General features: G+C 39.2%; 1 protein-coding gene across 1 annotated transcript; it reads left to right on the top strand.

The window, feature by feature from the left end:
• The first annotated feature begins 21,320 nt into the window (after window positions 1–21,320).
• On the top strand, window positions 21,321–23,316 carry LOC104217917 (ABC transporter G family member 10-like). Its single transcript, XM_009768258.2, has one exon. The coding sequence runs from the start codon at window positions 21,321–21,323 to the stop codon at window positions 23,181–23,183; it is 1,863 nt and encodes a 620-aa protein (XP_009766560.1). The 3' UTR covers window positions 23,184–23,316.
• Window positions 23,317–23,586: the final 270 nt, after the last annotated feature.

The following is a 23,586-nucleotide window of genomic DNA, read 5'->3' as shown; positions in this document are numbered from 1 at the left end:
CCAAATTCCTCTACGCGAACGCGATGACCAAACACCCAGCCCTTCGCGAACGCGAAGCCTTCCTCGTGAATGCAAAGTCTTAGATCCCAGCCTTCATCAACTGACCCTTCGCGAATGCAAGGACTCACTCGCGAACGCGAAGGTCATTTCTCTGCAACACTGATCTGCAATTTTTTGCAATTCCAAACATCATGAAATGGTCCGATTGACCACCCGAAACTCACATGAGGCCCCCGGGACCTCAACCAAACATACCAACATATCCCATAACCTCATTCAAACTTGTTCCAACCTTCGGAACGCTAAAAAAACATCAAAACACCAAATTCGCATCGGATTCAAGCTTAAGAATTCCAACATCTTCTAAATTACGCTTTTGATAAAAAAAAACCCAACCAAACCACGTCCGAATGACCTGAAATTTTTGCGCACACATCCCAAATGACACAATGGAACTACTGCAACTCTCCGAGTTCCATTCCGACCCCTATATCAAAATCTCACCTATCAACCAGAAATCACTAGAATACCAACTTCGCCAATTCAAGCCTAAATCTACTCTGGACCTTCAAAACACATTCCGATCACGCTCCTAAGTCCCAAATTACCTCCCGAAGCTATCTGAACCATCGGAACTCACATACGAGACCTCTAACACATAAGTCAACATCCAGTTAATTTTTCCAACTTAAGCTTCCTCAAAAAGAGACTAAGTATCTCAAACCTTACCAAATCCTTTCCGAACTCAAGCCAACCAGCCCGATCACATATAGAACTGATAGACAAAGCAATAAGAAGCAGAAATAGGGAAAACTGAGCGGTAATGCATAAGACGACTGGTCGGGTCGTCACATCCTCCCCAACTTAAACAAACGTTCGACCTCGAATGAGTCAAGAAACATACCTAAAGCCTCAAACAGGTGAGGATATCTGCTCTGCATCTCCCACTCGGTGTCCCAGCTAGCCTCCGCCACAGGCCGACCTCTCCACTGCACTCTCACTGAAGCTATATCCTTTGACCTCAACTTTTGAACCTGACGACCCAAAATAGCTACTGGCTCCGCATCATAGGTCAAATCATCATCCAACTGAACCGCGTTGAAATCCAGAACATGAGACGGATCCCTAATATACTTCCGGAGCATAGAAACATGAAATACCGGATGCACACTCGACAAGCTGGGTGGCAAAGTAAGCTCATAAGACACCTCCCCAATTCTCTGAAGCATCTCAAAAAGTCCAATGAACTGAGGACTCAATTTACCTTTCTTTCCAAACCTCATAACACCCTTCATGGGTGAAACCTTCAATAGAACCTTCTCACCAACCATGTAGGACACATCCCGAACCTTCCTGTCATCATAACTCTTTTGTCTCGATTGCGCTATACAAAGCCTCTCCTGAATTACCTTCACCTTTTCTAAAGCATCCTGCACCAAGTCTGTCCCCAATAACCTAGCCTTACCCGACTCAAACCAACCAACTAGAGATCTCACCACCTCCCATACAAAGCCTCATATGGAGCCATCTGAATACTCGGCTGGTAGCTGTTGTTATAAGCAAACTCTGCAAGCGGTAAGAACTGATCCCATGACCCTCCAAAATCAATCACACAAGTATGCAACATGTCCTCCAATATTTGAATAGTGTGCTCGGACTACCCGTCCGTCTGAGGGTGAAAAGTTATGCTCAACGCAACCTAAGTACCCAACTCTCGCTGCACAACCCTCCAAAACTGTGATATAAACTGAGTGCCCCTATCTGAAATGATGGAAACTAGGACACCATGCAAACGAACAATCTCCTGGATATATATATCTGCCAACCGCTCTGAAGAATAGGTAATACATATAGGAATGAAGTGAGCGGACTTGGTCAGTCGATCCACAATAACCCAAATAGCATCGAACTTCTTCAAAGTTCGTGGAAGTCCAACTACAAAGTCCATGGTGATCCGCTCCCACTTCCACTCTGGAATATCCATCCGCTGAAGCAAGCCACCCGGTCTCTGATGTTCATATTTCACCTGCTGACAATTGAGACACCGAGCTACAAATCCCACAATGTCTTTCTTCATTCTCCTCTACCAATAATGCTACCTCAAATCCTGATACATCTTCACGGCACCTGGATGAATGGAATATCGTGAGCTATGGGCCTCCTCCAGAGTCACTCCCAAAGCCCATCCACATTGGGCATACATATCCGGCCTTGCATCCTCAATACCCCATCATCACCGATGGTCACATCTCTGGCATCATCATGTTGAACTCTGTCCTTAAGGACAAGCAAATGCGGATCATCATACTAGAGCTCTCTCATGCGATCATATAAGGAAGACCGAGAAACCATACAAGCCAATACCCGACTGGGCTCCGAAATATCTAACCTCACGAACAGATTGACCAAGGCATGAACATCAACTGCAAGAGGTCTCTCCCCAACTGGAATATATGACAAACTCCCCATACTCATCGCCTTTCAGTTCAAAGCATCGGCCACCACATTAGCCTTCCCCGGATGGTACAATATAGTAATATCATAATCCTTAAGCAACTCCAACCACCTTTGCTGCCTCAAATTAAGATCCTTCTGCTTGAACAAGTGCTGGAGGCTACGATGATCATTAAACACCTCACAAGACACACCATACAGATAATGCCTCCAAATCTTCAACGCATGCACTATGGCAGCCAACTCCAAATAATGAACGGGGTAGTTCTTCTCATGGGGCTTCAACTGACGAGAAGCATAAGCAATAACTCTACCCTCCTACATCAATACACACCCAATACAAACTCTCGAAGCATCACAATACACGGTATATGAACCTGAAGCTAATGGCAAAACTAACACTGGAGCTGTGGTCAAGGCTAACTTGAGCTTCTGAAAGTTCTCCTCACACTCATCCGACCATACAAATGAAGCACCCTTCTGAGTCAACTTGGTCAAGGGCGATGCGATAGATGAGAATCCCTGAACAAACCGGCAATAATAACCCGCCAAACCAAGAAAGCTATGAATTTCTATGGTTGAGGATGGTCTGGGCCAACTCTGAACCGCCTCTATCTTCTTCAGATCGACTTGAATACCCTCGCTGGACACCACGTGCCCTAAGAAAGCCAATGAACTAAGCCAAAACTCACACTTGGAGAATTTTACATAAACCTTCTCCTCCCTCAATCTCTACAACACAACTCTCAAATGCTCCATATGCTCCTTTTAACTACGCGAATACACCAGAATATCATCAATGAAGACTATGACAAATGAGTCGAGATAAGGCCGGAATACGCTGTTCATCAGATGCATGAACGTTGCTGGGGTATTGGTCAGCCCAAAAGACATCACCAAGAACTCATAATAACCATATCGGGTCCTGAAAGCTATCTTAAGAATATTCAAGTCCCTGATTTTTAACTGGTGATAACCTGAATGGAGATCAATCTTGGAGAACACTCTCGCTCCTTGAAGCTGGTCGAATAAATCATCAATGCGAGGCAAAGGATACTTGTTCTTAACTGTTACTTTGTTCAATTGCTTATAATCAATGCACATCATCATAATGCCATCCTTCTTCACAAATAGAACCGGCACACCCCAAGGTGACACACTAGGCCGAATGAACCCCTTATCGAGGAGTTCTTGAAGGTGCTCCTTTAACTCTTTCAACTCCGCTGGTACCATACGATACGGCGGAATAGAAATGGGCTGAGTGCCTGGCACCAGGTCAGTACCAAAATCAACATCCCTTTCTGGTGGCATGCCCGACAGGTCTGCAGGAAACACATCAAAAAAATCCCTCACAACTGGAACAGAATCAATACTGGGATTCTCTACACCGACATTCCTCACAAAGGCTAGATACGAAAGACAACCCTTCCCAACCATACGATGGGATTTCAAGAATGAGATTACTCTATTGGGAACATAATCAATCAAACCTTGCCACTCAATCCGTGGTACACTCGGCATAGCCAATGTGACTGTCTTAGCATGATAGTCCAAAATAGCACGATACGGATATAGTCAATCCATGCCCAAAATAATATCAAAATCCACCATACATAATAATAATAGATCCACACGGGTCTCCAGACCCTCAATAGTCACCACAAACGATCGATACACACAGTCTACAACAATAGTATCGCCCACTAGGGTAGATACATGAACAGTTGAAACAATACACTCACGGGGCGTACCCAAATAACGAGCAAAGTATGATGACACATAAGAAAAGGTGTAACCAGGATCAAATAATACAGAGTCATCTCCGTGGCAGACTGGAACAATACTTGTAATGACAACATCGGAAACAATAACATTGGGTCTAGCTGGAAGTGTATAGAAATGGGCCTAACCGCCACCCGATTGACCTCCCCCTCTAGGGCGACCCCTAGCTAACTGACCTCCACCCCTAGCAGGCTGGGCAGGTGGTGGTGAAGCAACTGGCGCCGATGCCGATGACTGACCCCTCTATTGAGATGAACCCGTAAGACGATGAGGGCACTGCCTCCATATATGGCCCATCTCTCCACACTTGTAACAACTCCCAGGTGCTGGAGAAGGGGACTAAAGGGAACCCCTCGCACCGGAGTGACTAGCAGACGCACCTGACATGGAAGAGCCCTGAACTGATGGAGCACGGGACAAACTCTGAGTTGGAAGGGCACTAAGTGATTACTGGCCCTGATGAGAACGGTGAGAACCATGACCCGATGACGCCCCACAATAACCTAGGCGAGCTGGTTGAGCATGCCTAAATGGACAACCTCTGTCATGCTGAAACTGGCCTCTCGAAGGAGCACCACTATAGCTACCAGATCCTTGAGGCCTCTTGGCCTCCCTCTCCTCTCGCTCTTGGCGACGAACAGACTCAATATTCCGATCAATGTCTACAACCTCCTCAAAGGTAGCACCAATCACCCTCTCCCTGGTCATGAGAATACGAAGCTGATAAGTGAGGCCATCGACAAACCTCCTAATCCTCTCTCTATCTATCGGAACCAACCAAATAGCATGACGAGCTAACTCGGAGAACCTCATCTCATATTGCGTCACAGTTATCTCTCCTTGACGCAACCACTCAAACTCCCTATACAGCTCCTCTCTACAAGACTGCGGCACATAATTCTCCAGAAAGAGAATGGAGAACTGCTACCAGGTAAGAGGTGGTGCACCAACAGGCCTACGCCTCTCAAAAGTCTCCCACCAAGTGAAGGCGGCTCCAGAAAATTGATAGGTAGTGAAAGCGACCTCGCTGGTCTCTAGAATACCCGTTGTACGAAGCATCCTCTGACACTTATCCAAGAAACCCTGGGCATCATCGCCCTCTACACCATTGAAGGTCGGAGGCTGAAGTCTACCAAACCTCTCCAACCTACGATGCTCGTCCTTTGGCATGGCAGGAACTACATAGTCTTGAGAAGCTGCAACCGGTTGGGCTAGATGTGCCCCCGGTATCTGAAGTCCCTTCACGTCCTACTCAGGTGTGCGAGCAGCGGGAGTTTAATTGCCTCCCCCAGCCTGAGAAGTAGCTGCGGTTGTAGTGGATGAAACCGCCTCAGCTAGGCCAGTGCAAACTAGTAAGATCTGAGCCAAGGCCTCCTGAAGACCCGGAATCACAATGGGCACAACTGGTGCCTGAGCTTGTGCATCCACAACTAGGACCTGATCCTAAACTATGGTGGCTGGTGGATTTGTAGGTGTTTCCCTAGCTGCTGTGCGGGCCACACCTTTGCCCCTACCGTGACCACGATCTCATCCTCAGCCTCTAGTAGCCACAGTTGGTGGTACTGGTGGTCTTCCATCCTGACCGGTAGCGTGTGTCCTCACCATCTGTGAGAGAATAGAATAGCAGAAGTTTAGCACTCAAATCAACAAATTCGCACGACAAGAATTTCAAGAATGTGAAGCTTTTCCTAAAGGTTCTGCAGCCTCTCGAGGATAAATACAGACATTTCTGTACCGATCCACGAGACTCTACTAAACCTGCTCATGACTCGTGAGACCTATGTAATCTAGGCTCTAATACCAACTTGTCACGACCCTAAACCCGAACCCGGTCATGATGGCGCCTCTCGTGAAGACAAGGCCAGTTGATACTTCTCATTCCAGTTATTAAGTAATAAACAATAAGAATTTAAATCTAAAACATGATAATTAATCCAAAAGTGAATAGCTAACACTACAGTTGCGAAAGAAAAACCCAACACAGCTCGATACCGGGGTGTCACTAGTCATGAGCATCTAAAAATCTGGAATAAGACAAGAAAGTCTACAAAGTTCAATACAAATCTAAAACAAAGAGAAGTAAGATAAGGGAAGAAACTCTGGGCTGCGAACGCCGGCAGCTACCTAGAGAATCTTCGGATTCGCCTGAGCTGGAAAGATCAATACTCGGTAGCAGAATCAACAATGCATGAATCTGCACACGGTGTGCAGGGAGAAAAGTGAATATTCCAACTCAGTGAGTATTAATCATAAATAAATACTGAAAGCATAAAATCACGTAAGTCACATTATAGGCAATAATGAAGCAGTAAAAATAGGTAAGAACAGTGATTCAGTAAAGATATGTAAAGTTTAGTTTAAACTTCAAGAGATGCCTATTCAACAATTAAATAGGTAAATGACAGACAAATAAGAAAGATAAGCACATAAAGGATTGCCCCTCGGGCACAATGTCAACCATACCAACCCCTCGGGCTATATCTCACATCACAATGGGTACCCGTGCTCAATGGGGGTGTGTAGACTCCTAGAGGGGCCCCTTACGGCCCAATCGCGATATCCAGCCATCTCGTGGCATCATCACTAGGCCCTTGGCCTTAAATCAACAAGCCATCTCATGGCGTATAAATCACAGGCCCTCAGCCTCATAATCATAGTCAATGTTTCCTCACAACATAGTCCCTCGGCCTTACTCAGTCAAAATCCTCACAAGCCACTCAGGCAATAGTAAAACATGATTCTCAGCCCAAAATATCATTTAAAAGATCATTTAAGTGTTAAAACAGAGTAAACATGGTTGAGTTATGAAAACAGTGGAATATAGCATGACTGAGATCACGTATAAAGTCAAAACAGTGAGGAAATATCAATAAAAATCTAATAAGGGTTCAAATAGTTGGCACGAAGCCCAAATATGGTATTCAGCCAAAAACATGATGATAGCAAATAGTTTCAGTCAATTACGCGGTAAAATAGTCATTCGGGACGGACGAAGTCACAATACCCAACAGTGCATGACCCCATGCTCGTCATCTAGTGTGTGTGTCACCTCAATATAGCACAACATTGTACAAATTCGGGTTTCATACCCTCAGGACATCATTTACAATTATTACTCACCTCAAACCGGTGCAAACTCTAGCCCACGATGCCTTTGCCCCTCGAGTTGGCCTCCACTTGCGTCGAATCTATCCAAAATCAGAATCACGACGTCAAAAGATGCTAAGGGAACGAAGCCCAAGCGAAAATATGCAATTTACAACATAAATCCCAAAATTACCAAAACCCAACCCCTGGGCCCACATCTCAAATTTTGGTAAAAATCACATCAATGGATTCCTTATCACTCCCCGAGTTCATACATACCAAAAATATAAAAATCCAACCAAAAATGACCCCTCAAATACCCATTTCTAGGTCTCCAATTTCAAGCCCTAGTTCTTCCATTTTAGGCTTAATTTCCATGATTAATTAGGTAGATTTCTCATTATAATCGAGTTTTAAGTCCATGAATCTTACCTCCAAGTGTTTTCCCTTGAATCCCTCTTCAATCCTCTTCAAAAAGCTCAAAACATGCTCAACAATGGTGAAAATAAACCCCAAAATCTCGGACAAGACGACTATTTAAACATCTGCCCAGGCCTGAAATCCTTCTTCACGAACGCGGTCAATGCCTCGCATTCGCGAAGCACAAATCAACTTTGACGAAAAATTACTCTTCGCGATCGCGACCTTCCCATCGCGAACGCGATGTTTTCCTCAGACCACTCTTCGCGATCGTGTTACCCCTCTCGCGAACGCGATGAATAAAATACCTCATGTCCAGCTGACCAAATTCCTCTATGCGAACACGGTCTACTTCACGCGAACGCGATGACCAAACACCCAGCCCTTCGTGAACGCGGAGCCTTCCTCGCGAACACGAAGTCTTAAATCCCAGCCTTCATGAACTGACCCTTAGCGAACGTGAGGACCCACTCGCGAACGCGAAGGTCATTTCTCTGCAACACTGATCTGCAATTTTTTGCAATTCCAAACATCATGAAATGGTCCGATGGACCACCCGAAACTCACCCGAGGCCCCCGGGACCTCAACGAAACATACCAACATATCTCATAACCTCATTCAAACTTGTTCCAACCTTCAGAACGCTTAAAAAAACATAAAAACACCAAATTCGCATCGGATTCAAGCCTAAAAATTCCAACATCTTCAAAATTACGCTTTTGATAAAAAAAACTAACCAAACCACGTCCAAATAACCTAAAATTTTGCACACACATCCCAAATGACACAACGGAACTACCACAACTCTCAGAATTTCATTCCGGCCCCTATATAAAAATCTCACCTATCAACCAAAAATCACTAGAATACTAGCTTCGTCAATTCAAGCCTAAATCTACTTCGGACCTCCAAAACACATTCCGATCACGCTCCTAAGCCCCAAATCACCTCCCGAAGATATCTGAACCATTGGAACTCACGCTCTCTAACACATAAGTTAATATCCGGTTGACTTTCCAACTTAAGCTTCCTCAAAAGAGACTAAGTGTCTCAAACCTTACCAAATCCTTTCCGAACTCGAGCCAACCAGCCCAATCGCATATAGAACTGATAGATAAAGAAATAAGAAGCAGAAATCGGGAAAACAGAGCGGTAACTCATGATACGACTAGTTGGGTCGTCACATTTGCATTCCTTTCCAAGCTTCTTCTGCAATTTCTCTTCTCCTTTCATATTTCTACTATTAACAAAAAATGACTTATAATTCTTCGAACACCTCTCCATCATCGGATCCCAAGAAAACTATCATCATAGACGAATTTCTTCCTTCTATAACCCCGGTTAGAAGTAGAAGAGGTGGTAGACTTTGTAGTCTAGGTTTCATATCAAGTCGTAGCGCCACTCTTTCCCATGAGAATTCTTCCAAATCTTTTTCTTCTAAAGTTAAAGTTGCATCAACTCTTAAATATTCTTCCAAAGTTAGAGACCAAAACGAACCATTGCCTGAGCGTGTTGTTTTTGAGATTGTCCCTCATGAATTTTCTTTCACATCGGACTGTGAAGCATGGAGGAAAGAAGTTTCTTCCATAGCAACACTTAAACCTACCGATCATTACCCTTCTTTAATCACTTCTGGACTTCTTTCTTTAGTACGTCGTGAATGCCATTGGAAACCCAACTTCCCTATTATGTACTGTAGCATTCATGGCGGGAGATAGAATTCTGCTTAGAGTTTTACCCATGAAGGATGTGATAAGGTTCGAAAAGAAGGGCAAGTTGAACCCTAGGTATATTGGTCCTTTCGAGATCCTTGAGAGAGTTGGTGAGGTGGCCTACAGACTTGTATTGCCGCCCAGCTTATCGACAATTCACCTGGTGTTCCGTGTTTCTATGCTCTAGAAGTTTTATGGTCATCTATCACATGTTTTAGATTTTAGATTAGTCCATTGGACATGAATTTGACTTATGTTGAGGAGTCAGTAGCTATCTTAGACTGGAAAATCCAGAAGTTGAGGTCAAAGAATATTGCTTCACTGAAGGGTCAGTAGAGGGCTTGACCAGTCGAGGAGGCAGCCTGGGAGACCGAGCACAACATGCAGAGTCATTATCCTCATCTTTTCATCACTTCAGGTATGTCTCTATGCACGTTCGAGGACGAACATTTGTTTTAAGAGGGGGAGAATATAACAATCTGACTGGTCATTTTGTGTATTTAAGCCTTGTTTTTCCTTTTGATACTCCACACATGTGATTTTTTTATTTTATGACTTGTGGGAATGGTTAGTTTTGTTCCAGAAAGGTTTTGGGTTGATTTGGACCATTTTGTTCTTGGTTTAGAAACTTAAGTTGGAAATATTGACCAATGTTTGACTTTTGTGAAAACGACCCCAGAATGATTTTTTGATGGCTCTGATAGATAGGTTTGTATCGTGATTTTGGACTTGGTTTTATGCTCGAAATTGAAATCGAAGGTCCCTAGGTTGATTTGTCATGTTTTGCCGAAGTGGCAATTTGAGGTTTAGAAGTTTCCCTAAGTTTGACCATAAGTTGACTTTATGGCTATTGGGTTCGGAATTTTGTTTTAGGACTTGGAATATGTTTGTTTTTCTATTTGAAACTTGTCTGCAAAATTTGGTGTAATTTGAAGTTGGTTTGATAGGATTCAGACGCTTGGTTGTAATTCTAAAGGTTCTTGAGTTTTCTTTTGAATTTCACACGTTTTGATGTTCGATTTGTGGTTCTAGATGTTATTTTGGTATTTTGATCGTGTGAGTGAATTCTTATGATAATTTTAGACTTATGTGGATATTTGATTTGGAACCCTGAGGGCTCGGGTAAATTTCGGACGTGTTTAGGAATGGCTTGGACTTAATTCCATGTTGATGTTGTGTCGATGCTCCAATTGTCGCAATTGCGAGCACCAGCATCGCAATTGTGATCGTATCAGGGGGTCTCATTTGTCGCATTTACGATACCTTGATCGCAATTGAAGAGAGTCTAGGACAGGGCAGTTTGGCATTTTCAACTAAAAGGTCGCATTTGCGATGGGAGAAGACTTCGCAAATGCGAAGTCAATGTCGCATTTGCGACTTCCCTTTAGGCTGTTAGGCTCCGTAATTGCAAGTCATTCTTTGCAATTACGAGGGTTCGCAATTGCGACATCTACACTTGAACAAAAGGGTTGGAAAGACGGGATTTGATCTCATTTCTCTCATTTTAAAACCCTAGACTCGATGAGAGGCAATTTAGAGAGGGGATTTTCATACACAATCATTGGGTAAGTGATTTTGATCAATTTTCAATTATATTACATGATTATATATGAGATTTAACATCAAATTCATGAGAATCTAAGAGAAATTTTGTCTATGTTCTAAACAATAAAAATTTGAGATTAGAGAGTTGAATTGGATACAGATTTGAAAACGAAACACATATATAGACTCGTGCGGTTGTGGATAGCCGGGATCTACCCTTGGATTCGGGTTTTGACTGGGCAAATCTTGAGGTTGACTTTTGTTGACTTTTGGAGAATTGTGTAAAAATCATAGCTTTATTAATTATAATTGGTTTTTCTTGCATTGTTTGATTATATTAAGTCATTTTTATTATATCTGAATCGTGTTGAGGCGAACTTTAAGGAAAAAACTATTTTGAGTGTTGATTTAGCCTAGTTGAGGTAAGTATTTTGCCTAACTTTGTGTGGGGGAACTACCCATTAGGATTGGATTTGATTGTGCTATTTGAGTTATGTAGAAGATGTGTACACGAGATGACGAGTGCGTACACGGTCATATATGTGATATTTGATTGGTTTAGACTCTTAGATTACTTATAATCACTTAATTGAAGTTATTATTATTTGTTCTATCATTCGTTGTCTAGTTTAGTCTTACATACCTTAATTGAAGTTGTTATTACATGTTCTAGTTTTCATTGTCAAGATTACTCTTATATGCATTTAGTTGTAGTTGTTGTTACATTCTATTATGTCTATTGTTGAGTTATTTTCATGCATTTAGTCGTAGTTGCTATTTCTCTTTCATTGTTAAGCTTATATTATGTACTCGAATTGGAAGTTGTCATTTCATGAAAAATACCTTCGTTGCTGAGTAATTGAAGTTGTAGTTGTGGAAAGTTATTAACACGGTTGTGGTTGGAATTGTTGGTTATTGGAATACATTTTCTTGTCGAATTATTGTTATTGAGATTTTTGTACACATTGTAGTTGAGTTGTGGGCTATATGCCGTGGTAACGTTATTATTGTTGCTTTTGGCAAATATTGTGGCATATAGGTACGTGTGGTGCGAGTAAATTTTTGTGTTATGATATTGATACACATGCAGTAGTATAAGGATGGGTATTGAAATGCATGCGATGAGATAAGGTGGTATTTATACATGTGTTTCTAGTAAGGGAATTACTTGAAGCTACGCGGTGAGATAAAGGGGCTAAAACGCGTGTAGTTATTTTGGAAAAAATATTTATAAAATACATGCAAGGTTCACGCAGTGATATTAGGAAGATTGTGATTGTGATTTGTGAAATGGGAACATGAGGTATGGTACATCGGTGTGATTTTTATTGTACATTCTAAATTGGAAAGGTTCGTTGATTTCAACGGTTATTTCTTTATTTTCCTTAAATTTATTTCACCAGTATTTTAACTGTATTTGATAATTGTTTCTTTTATCATATATTCCCTCTTTGTTGTCCTTTATTGCCTTAAATTCTGTTATTAGCTGGGTTTGATAAATTGCTTATTTATCATTCATTTTCTTTCTTTCTTCAGTGTTAGATTATTAATATTTTGCACAGGTTTCTATGTCTACTAAGTATCTTGACATGGCCTTATCACTACTCGACCGAGGTTAGGCTTGATATTTACTGGGTACCGTTGTGGTGTACTCATCCTATGATTTTGTATATTTTTGTGCAGATCCAGGTACTTTTGCTCGTGCCAGACGCCAGTCAGTTGACCCAATTACTTCGGAGACTTCAGGGTATACCTGCTTGATGTTCGCAGGCCTCGGAGTCACCTTCTTTTATTTTCTTACTATTGTTTATCTCCATTTCAAACAGAGTTGTATTTAGAGATTACTAGTGCATTTTCTGTAGAGCTTATGACTCAGTTCCACCGATTGTGGGAATTATTTGATTGTTGGATCATTTGGATTTTATTATGATAGTTTACCAGTTTAATTTGATATCTGAATCGTTATTCCTGTTAATTCTTCAAGTGTATTAGGCTTACCTAGTCTTAGAGACTTGGTGTCATCATGACATCCTAAGGTGAAAATTTGGGATTGTGACAAGACCAGATTTTTTATATAGGCTGCTTAGAAGCGGAAGAAGAAGAAGAAGAAAAGTATCATGGGCAATAATTCAGAGAATGTCTTTGTACGTCATCCGAAAAAAAGATCTGACAAGGAATGGAAAGAGTTTTTTGAGGATAGGGAGAGTAATCCCCAACCTACTCAGTTCTTCTCTAAGCTAGATGACATTTCTATTATCGCGGTGGATGATAGAGAAAATTATCTAATTTGAGAAAGATATAAGTACTGCAAATACATTTGTCTAGATATTATTTGGTATTGTAGAAGATTTTTCCGAGTATTAATTTTTTCTTGGTACTTTTTGAATTTATCTGAGTACTCATGTTTAGTTTTATAGACTTGAATAAATAGATATATATTTGGATGCATAATTTTCTTTGTCACGTCTTAAAGTTGTACCTTGGGGTGTTTAAATTTTAAATAAAAGATGGCTCTTTATATTTTTTAAACGTTATGCAGAGGACGTTTCCTCTTCACTCAACCGTAAATAGAATTAATTGATCCGAATAAACTTTTAGTCTAAGGGAGTTTTAACCCCAATAGGAATTGAGGGAGTACTAATCCTAGTAAGACATTAAATCTAAGGGAAGATTAATCCCGGATGTCACACCTCCTTTTTTACCTACACCCCGAGAGGGAGTGTATAAGGGAGATTTTCCAATTAAAGTGACAATCGAAACGGGATTATTTATTTATTAAATTCAGAGTCGCCACTTGGGAGATTTATGGTGTCCCAAGTCACCGGTTTAAAATCCCGAATCGAGGAAAGGATTGACTCTGTATTACAGTCCGCAAACCAGAAATCTGGGTAAGGAATTTTGTTAACCCGGGAGAAGGTGTTAGGCATTCCCGAGTTCCGTAGTTCTAGCACGGTTGTTCAACTGTTATACTCGGATTAATTATCTGATTTTAAAACACTTTTAAACCTATGTGCATTTTACTTTAACCGCTTTTAATCATTTTAAGAAAGATTTCAACGTCATTTAAAACACGTCTTTGGACCACTCCACATGAAATGCACCCGCAGTCCGAGACACATTTTATTTAACATTGTTAAGATTTGAATTTGGGTCACATGAAATGCACACCCGAGTTTAGGAAGGTAATTTTAAATTATGCGCCTAAAGCAACTACGCATTTTTCACATTGCGAGGGCCATAGAAAATTCGCTAAATGGCACGCCTCAAATTCTAAGGATTAAAAATATTCAAGGACAAACTAAATGAGGGCCGTGCATTTTGAAATTTTATTTGGCACAGCGCACCTCAATTCCAATTTTAAAGGAAACTCAAACTAAGCTTTGAGGGTCATAAACCATGTCTTTCCTAATATGGCACACCCCAAAATGACACCTCCTTTAACTTGTCCAATGCTTCTGGTGATTCAACGAAAATTCAAAATTCTGAAAATCCCAACGACAAGCAACTGTGCAGGAAACAAAAGCACCACAATCAAGTGCATGTGCTGCGATGCACCTAGCGTACTGAATCGCTTCAACGACTCTTTCCCACTATGTAAAATGCCAGCAAAGTTGAACTGGCCATGGCCCATATTACCTGATTCCACATGCCTTCTAACAACAATACCAACATTAACCCCACTTGGTGCAACCAATGGTCACCAAATCTATAATCAAGTTGCCTTTCTAAGAAGGAAAAAATAATAAACTCAATATATAACCTCAAACACACAATAAGAGCCTAACTAGAAAGAAGCTGAGTATTTAATTTCCGTTCATGATTCAAAATCCTATAATAAGGTTACTGAAATTTAGAAATAGCACTATGACATTTTTTAACTTCTATAACATTCTATAAATGGTTCTTACACTAAAACCTCAACTAAACAAAACTTAATAAACTCATATGCAAATCTGAAACTATCAGGTAGAGGATTCAACAAAGATTTCTACAGCAACACATTAATATCTCAAACCAGGGAAGATCAAATATATAATAACAAGACATACAAACTTATCACCATAGACATGAATAAATGAAGAAGAAGAACAAAAAAAACAGACCTCACGAGAAGTTTTTTTTTTTAATTAAGTTGCTGCTCGGATGTGTCACAAAGAATGCCAAATGACGAAACCTGATAAAAACAACTGCCAAATGACAGTAACTGCGACCTCCGAACTCGAACGGCGATGAACAACAGTCACGAATATGGAACGACGCTATTTTCCATCCGTTTTCTAACACCCTCCCTTCCTATCTACGCGAGTGTGTACCCTTCCCCCCCCTATTTTCTGTATATGTGTGCCTCTTAGCTTTTGGGAATTGGATATTAAGGATTTTTTTTTTTTTTTGCTAATCTCTTGCAAACTTTAATGAGAATGGGAAGAGGGATCGACCATGGCTTCACTGAAGAAAGCCCTCTTTGTTGGATCTCTATTGTTGATCAGCGGCGCTAGCTTCAGATTTTTTTGGCGTCTTTTCTTGTCCTTATTTAGATTTTTTAAGCATTACTTTATAGGTAGAGTCTAGGTTTAGGTGTATTTTTGTGTATTTTTCCCATTAGTTCCGACATCTTTTGTGTATTAGGTCCTTAAGGTCTTTTATTTGTTTTTATTCCAAAGAAGAGTCTAGAAGGATCCTAGGCTTAATAGATTAATCCGAATTGGACCAAGAATTGGGCTCTAAAACTCTTAAAATTGTGATCCAACACTTTAATTCACTCATTTTAAAATAAGATAAAAATACTACCACATGCAAAAGCTAACATGAAACTATTATATATTTTTTTTATTTTCAAACTTATATAAAGATGAAAATATGGTACTATTTTTTGTATTATTTTTTTTTTATGAAAGATACATACTAAAATATTGTTGTAATTTTCATTTTTCTTGTAATAAAATAAAGTAAAAGAGTAAAAATGAGTTGAAATAGCTATATTAGGCCTAAATTAAATATTTTACGCTAAAATATAAAAACTCTTGGGGAGGATCAAAAATCACATGTCTACACCGGATAAACGTATATCTTAGTAGATTTGGCCCGAAGAGACATTTAGTCTGATTGGATGTTGAATCTGAATTGGAGTATATGAACATACTTCCAATAGAAAGGGCCACATGTCCGAAAATGATACTTGAGATTTTTATTAGTGTATACAGGATAATCGATCCGAATATAATGCCAAATAGTAAGTCATTTACTAATAAAATGTGATAATATATCTGAGACATAATACAATAAGCCGTTAAGAAAGGCTTATATATTTAACTTGAATTGTTGTTGCTAGACCAAATATAAATCACGTGTTTGTTCAAAGTAAATTTTATTTCGGTGGCATATTTGCGTGTATTGATCTTAAAAAAGTTTCATTCTCTACTCGGTCATAAAACTCTCGTATGTTTTATTGTGGAATTTTTTAATCTGATATGAATTTCTCGATCCTTTTTGTGCACGGGTAGTATATGTATTTTTGAAGAACTAGTTCAACACTATTTGAAGTGTGTATGCTTGATGAGCAATGCAACTGACTAAATTGAGATAGTGATAAATGATGTTGGGATACTCTCAGGAAATCTATCTCCCAAGGCGATCGATTGTTTGTATCACTTCAACTACATATAGTCCCCTGGTGTATGAGAACTCGAACATGGAAATGATAATTTGGCAGTCCCGAGTTTAATAGTCCCCGATAGAATATCTAATTTTGATATTGATGGAATTTCAAATGTTCTGATTCCTAGAAAGGGAAACAAAGGGACGACACATAAGCTCTTTTTATCAAATAAAGTTTACTCTATCTAGGAACTACGGAGGTTCCGAAATATTATCGAGGATCGTGACATATTTTGATTTGAGCTAGTCTTACTAGCTTTAATGAGTTTTCGATTTAAAGTCTTATTGCCGGAATAATTTTCACAACTTCCTTTATGAATTTCTCGCATCACATATTTTGTTTGTCTAGGTCCTTGGCATTTAGATTTGGTACCCTTGAATATTCACTATTATAATTCTCCTTAAACAAGGCAGTATGGGATATGCGCATTTGGAGTTGTCGTGACACGTACTTGTTTTATTTTCAATCTAATTGATAATAGATTAAGGATCGCCCGAATAAGGGGTGACCTGATCTCGAGACTGTTTGACCATAAGATGGCATTTCTCAATAAGAGCTTAGAGTTATTTCCGAATTTAGTGATATCAGCAATAGATCTAAGACCAACGCATCTAGCTCGGCTTTCTCGGACAATATAGTTTTCTCGGATTTGATTGATCAAGAGTTAAGAATCACTTTTTAACTCAAAATTTTTACTTCGAGTCCCTGAGCTAATTCAGGCCATGTAATATATATGCTTCATACTTGTCTTCGTTAGTAATAAAACAACTTTTATGAATTTTTTAAATACTTCCCCGATAGGTGCATTAAGTATTATCCCTAACTTGGGACTTTTAATATTTGTGGACCTAATCATGTAGAAGGTCCAGATCCTAAGAGTTATCTGAAAGTAACATGTACTTCCTTTTCAGCTTTGGATAATGTGTTTGAGCTAAAAATCAACCATGAAATCTACTAAAACTATGATTTTATAGCCATATGTGGCTTGTAAATAATACCATATTCACTAATTTCGATTATCCATTTAGCTAGCCTTCCTGACAATTCATGTTTATGCAAAATATTACGTAATATAAATATTGTGACTACGGAAATTGGATGACATTGAAAATAAAGCCTTAGGTTTAGGTAGCTACTATTAATGTCACTTCTCCGAACGTAAATACCTAGTTTTTGTGTCAAAGAGTATTTTATAATAGATAGGAGATTGTGTACCTTTGTTTTCTTGAACTAATAATGTACTTACTAAGACCTCCGAGACAGCTCGGTATACCAACAATCATCCTGCTCCTCGGAGTTGTGAAAGAAATGGTGGGTTGGTGATTAGCTAGCGAGTCCGGATAATTCGACTTTGTGGACTGAACCTACCTTTCAAAGTTTGGTAACTTTATTTCTTTTATTTGACTCTCTTTCTTCTTTTGCTTGATCAAATTGCAGAGCGGGTCAATATTAAGCATATAAGTCATTATCTCCTGTGGTATACCTGTCATGCTGGCATAGGGGCAAGCAAAGCAATTTGTGTGAGTATGTAAAAATTCAATAAACTTACCTTTTAAGTTTAGGGTCGAGTCTCAACCAATGCCAACTTTCCCATATGGAAAGTCAATGATAGTTTCTAGTTCTTCAGCATTTAACCTCATGGCTTCTAATTCTTTCGTATTAATAAGTGTGCCAAAAAATATGTCTAATTTTCCATCTACGTTCAAGCTTCCTTTAATTGATGGCCCTGTGTAATTTTGCAATTTAGCAAGGTGATTTCTTACCTGTTTGGGAAAGTTCGGATCTTTTTTAGCCCTTGAAGCAAATCACATATCTCTTTGCTCGGACCTATTTTTCAAATTTTTGCGTTCAGATTCAGATCTCTTAGGAATCACCTCTATTTGGTCTTTGAACTTGTTTTCGACTTTCGATTGAAGCTCTGTATCTTCCTCTATTTGGAGTTTCGTATTACACGGGTTGTAAATTTTATTCCACAATTTCGGGAAATTTTGACGTTATTCTTCTAACCCCTTCGATCAGATTCGAAATCACCTCTATTTGGTTCTCGAACCTATTTTCGAACTTCCTATTAGTATCGATTCGGCTTATCGTGTCTTCTTCTGTTTGGAGCCTGGTGTTGTAGTGGTTATGCATATCATTCTCGTGGGACAGTTGAAAATTCCCGGAGGTGTTTTATCCATTTTGCTCCTTGATCTGTTTTTGTAAGGTTAAATATAAATTTTGCAAATCAAAATTAAATAGTGTATCTGAACCTCCTGTTTTGGAATTGTTTGACACATATCCGTTATAATCAATTTTGTATGGTATCAATATGTCTAGTACCGATGTCCATTCTCCATTTATCTCTGTTTGTTTCTTACCAATCATTATCATGGTTATTCTTCTATTTTCATTTTGCCTGGTAAAGCCATTTCCAACTAGGTTGTCCTCAACGGTATTGATTGGCAAATTTCGGTCATGCTGAATGTTTAAACTGAAAAAAGCGAAGATTAGCATAAATTGTTAGTATCTTGGGATGAACAAAAAATTTACTTGAGTTCTCGGCAGCAGAACCAATTGTTTAACCAAAAAAAATAACTTTCATGGTCAAAACAATTAATTTTATATGATGGGCCACAAGCAATTGATTCGATCCGAAATATATAAATTTTTGTTAATACAACATGATAGAGAAGTGAAAAATAAATTCATTGACAGATAATATAGTAAAAATAATTTTTATTGGATGATCCTTGATAGGATAATGAGCCGAACAGAGCTTGAAGAGCCGAACTATTGCAAATTTGGGAGCAAATTGCTATGATTACAATGTATAAAATTGTAGAGAAGAAAATTAGATGATTACAATGGTGGTAAAGTATGTCTATTTATATGATTAGATTTAGGTAACTATTCTTCTTGAAATATGGGTCCATTATGAGCACTTAATCAATCCATCTGTTACTTTTGGAAGACTTGTAACTACTGAGTAAATGCTGAAATTATCGTAACTAATGAGTTAATTCTGTTACTGATGAGTCAATGTCGTACATGTTGAGTCAATTCTGTACTCGTTCAGTCAATTTCATAATTGATTGCCTTGTTCTGCCCATTACAACATTTGTTGCATTTATTATATGTTACATAAGTAATTTGTAATTGATGGCGTAACGATGGTAAATCCCGTATAATCTGGGATTACTTGATTTTTTCCTCATTTGCAATTATGAGTTATTCTCCGTACCTGATTGGGCTATTCTATGATGATCAGTTCCGAGACTAATAGACATGTTCAGTCCCGAAGGTGTTTCACATATTTTTAATGTCATATTTTACTTTTCTTATCACTTCGCTGACACGTGTTGACATTTAATAGACCCACGTGGCGAGTCTATTTCACTTATACACTTTTGTTAATTATGTTAGAATTATTTTTATTTTTAATTAATATCATCTTTTTGCCTTTTAAGAAGTTAACCAAAAGTTTGGAATATAAAGGACAAAGCACACATATAACCATAGATTAGTTTACTATCTACCCACTGATATTTTATCAAGGCTTAACTATTGAAAAAGATGATAAAACCCTATAAAGTCCAAAAGATGCCTTTTTCTACTATTGCGTTGTACCTAAAATGGAGAAAAATATCTGGATTACTTTTTCCTCCCAAATTCGACACAAGTACAACATCTTCATTTAATAGTTAATTGTTTACTAGAGGGCTGGCTTGGGCACGTTACTTACTGCTTTGCTTGGAAACAAGCCATGGGAGATGGTTTTAATTTTAAAGTTTTGTTTACTGTTTATGATATGTTAATTGCTAAAGCGTGTGGAAAACTGTAGACCTAATTTAGGAAATGCATTATTCTTTTATTTTTATTTTCTTCCTCTCTAACTAATGGTTATAAGATATTTACAGGAACAAACTTATTATTAGGACCAACGATTAACCATTATGGAATTCAATTACTCTAAATCACTAGCTTAAAATAGTAGCAAAATATCACTTACGTTATACCTAGAAAATGGTGTAAAGACGATTAATGTTAACTAAGTTCTGACCTTTGTGCGTTTGTTTTTAAATGTTGCTAGTTGAAAAGACAAACTACAGTGGTATAAATGGAATAAATAAATCCTGATGTCTTAGCATAACACGACTTCCTTTACAATAAAATCTAATTAGGTAGCAGTTATTATGATGTAAAAAATCATGGACAATTATGTAAAATGAATAAAGTGTCAAAAAGAAAAACATAAGAATGGAGACAAGTAGAAACAATAGAGGTGGCAGGTAGAGAAGAAATATGACTAATTTTTCAACCAAGAAAGAGGCTGCATGGTCAACAATACAGTTTACCTGCAAGACTAATAACAAGGAAGAAACCTCTGTTTTCTCCTTTATGCTTCAAACATATTTCCAACTTTAGAAGCTTCAATTCACCAAAATCTTCCATACTTCTAATAACCAACAACAAGAAGTTTTTTGGCAAAGACAAGAAGTCCAAGAAATCTCCTTTTTAACGCTTGCCTTTTTTTCTCCCCATACAAATATTACACAGGGGATGATGTTTGGTGTGTTAGCTCATCTCCTCTTGTCATCTTCCCACATCTCTTCTGATTAACCAAACTTCCCTATCCCTCTCTAGACTTTAATTCTCTACCCTCTTTTCATCTCTTTCTACTATGGAACTTCCGGTTACAGCACCGGATTCCGGTGGCCGGAATAAAGTTTCTTATACCATAGAAACCATAAATCTTTCCTATGCACTCCCTAGTTTACATGATGAATTCAGTTGGATTTTTTGCTGCAACATTCCTAAGATACCCCAGAAGTTCATCATTAAGGATGTCAATTGTGAAGCAAGGCCAGGACAGATTACAGCTATTGCTGGTCCTAGTGGAGCTGGAAAAACAACACTGCTAGAAATTCTTGCAGGGAAAATATCACCAACAAAAGTCACTGGCCAGGTACGAGTTAATGGTCATCCTGTGAATGCCAAATGTTTTCGAAGATTATCAGGGTATGTCACCCAAGAAGATGCCCTGTTTCCTCTGCTTACAGTTGAAGAAACACTCATGTATAGTGCTCTTCTGAGGCTACCAGGTGGGGAAAAAGAGGCTGCAAATAGAGTTGGAGTGCTGATCAAGGAGCTTGGTTTGGAACATGTAGCTGGTTCCAGAGTTGGGGAAGGATCAAACAAGGGGATTTCAGGTGGTGAAAGGCGTAGGGTGTCGATTGGAGTTGAACTAGTACATGACCCTGCTGTGATTCTCATTGATGAACCAACTTCTGGGCTGGATTCAGCATCAGCACTTCATGTCATATCACTGCTTCAGCTGATGGTGGCTAATCAAGGCAAGACAATTGTCTTGACTATCCACCAACCCGGTTTTCGGATTCTTGAACTGTTTGATCGACTTGTTTTGCTGTCAAATGGTTGTGTTCTTCACAATGGTTCACTGAAATACCTAGAAGAGAGGATCAAGTTTTCTGGTCTCCAGATTCCACCCCACATCAATGTGCTTGAATTTGCCATTGATGTCACAGGCAGCATAGTAATTCAAACTTCTGAAACTCCCAATATCCATTTCTATCTCAAGGATCATGATGAAAAGAGGGAAAGCCTAAGGGTAGATGATGAGGGAATTACAATTTCCAACCACAATGACATTGTAGAGAAGTGTCCTTTCTACTCAAATTCTCACATTGAGGAGATCTTAATACTGGGAGGAAGATTTTGTAAGAACATATTCAGAACCAAGCAACTTTTTGCGACCAGAATAATACAAGCATTGGTAGCAGGCTTTATATTGGGGTCAATATTCATGAATGTTGATAACAACCTAGGGCAGGTTGCTTTTCAGACCAGACTAGGATTCTTCGCGTTCAGTCTAACATTCTTGCTCTCCTCCATGACAGAAGGCTTGCCCATTTTCCTGCAAGAGAGAAGAATCTTTATGAGGGAGACTTCAAGAGGAGCATACAGAGTATCCTCTTATGTTGTGGCTAACACCTTTGTCTTCCTTCCTTTCCTCTTAATGGTTGGGCTTCTATACACTGTCCCAGTTTACTGGCTCGTTGGTCTAAGGCGAAACATGGATGGGTTCCTCTACTTTGCTATGGTGGTTTGGATGGTTGTCTTAATGTCAAATTCTTTCACAGCATGTTTCAGTGCACTTGTGCCAAACTTCATCATGGGAACATCTATTATTGCTGGATTGATGGGGTCTTTCTTCCTGTTCTCGGGCTATTTCCTTTCGAAAAAGAAGATACCTAATTACTGGATCTTCATGCATTACTTAAGTCTGTTTAAATACCCATTTGAGTGCTTCTTGATAAATGAGTATGGAGGTAAGGGAGGTAAAAGATGTTTAGAAAGTGAAAGAGGAGAATGCAAGTTGTTTGCAAATGACTTCTTGAGACAGCAAGACCTCAAAGAATCACAGAAATGGAGCAACTTAGCTGTGATGCTGTGTTTCATCTTAGGTTACAGAGTCCTCTGTTACCTAATTTTATGGTACAGATGTTACAGAACCAGAAGTTAGGCTTTTCATTCTTTTGTCTTTTCCAGTTTTCTTTCGCTTCTTATTCAGATTATTAAATTGATTGGGAAAGTAGATGTAATTACACTGAAGAAGATGGATTAGTCATTGGGGTGAATAAATTCTTTCATGTTCAGATTTCATATGAAATAAAAGTTCTCCGATCCATGTTATAATTCGGTAAGAATGAGATCTTAAGGTAAACTTGGTGCAGGGGCAAACCTTACAGCATCAGGAGACTCATTTCTTTGTCATTCGTTATCCATGTTCCCAGTGCACTTCAGGCACAGGGAGAGTAGTGTATGTTGCTGGCGGACCATATGAGAACTACGGCAAGATAATAAATGATGTGCAAGGAGAAACCACTCAAGCCATTTGCAGTGAACCTACACACCAATACTTTAAA

The sequence above is a fragment of the Nicotiana sylvestris genome, chromosome 7 (genome assembly GCF_000393655.2).
Source record: "Nicotiana sylvestris chromosome 7, ASM39365v2, whole genome shotgun sequence".
In the NCBI taxonomy this organism is placed as follows: Eukaryota; Viridiplantae; Streptophyta; class Magnoliopsida; order Solanales; family Solanaceae; genus Nicotiana; species Nicotiana sylvestris.
The sequence above is the reverse complement of the archived record's forward strand: the minus strand, read 5'-3'. Positions and strand labels throughout refer to the sequence as shown.

What these genes read in the sequence shown, in the direction of transcription:
- LOC104217917 (XM_009768258.2), top strand. Translation starts at nt 21,321, where the DNA reads ATGGAACTTCCGGTTACAGCACCGGATTCCGGTGGCCGGAATAAAGTT.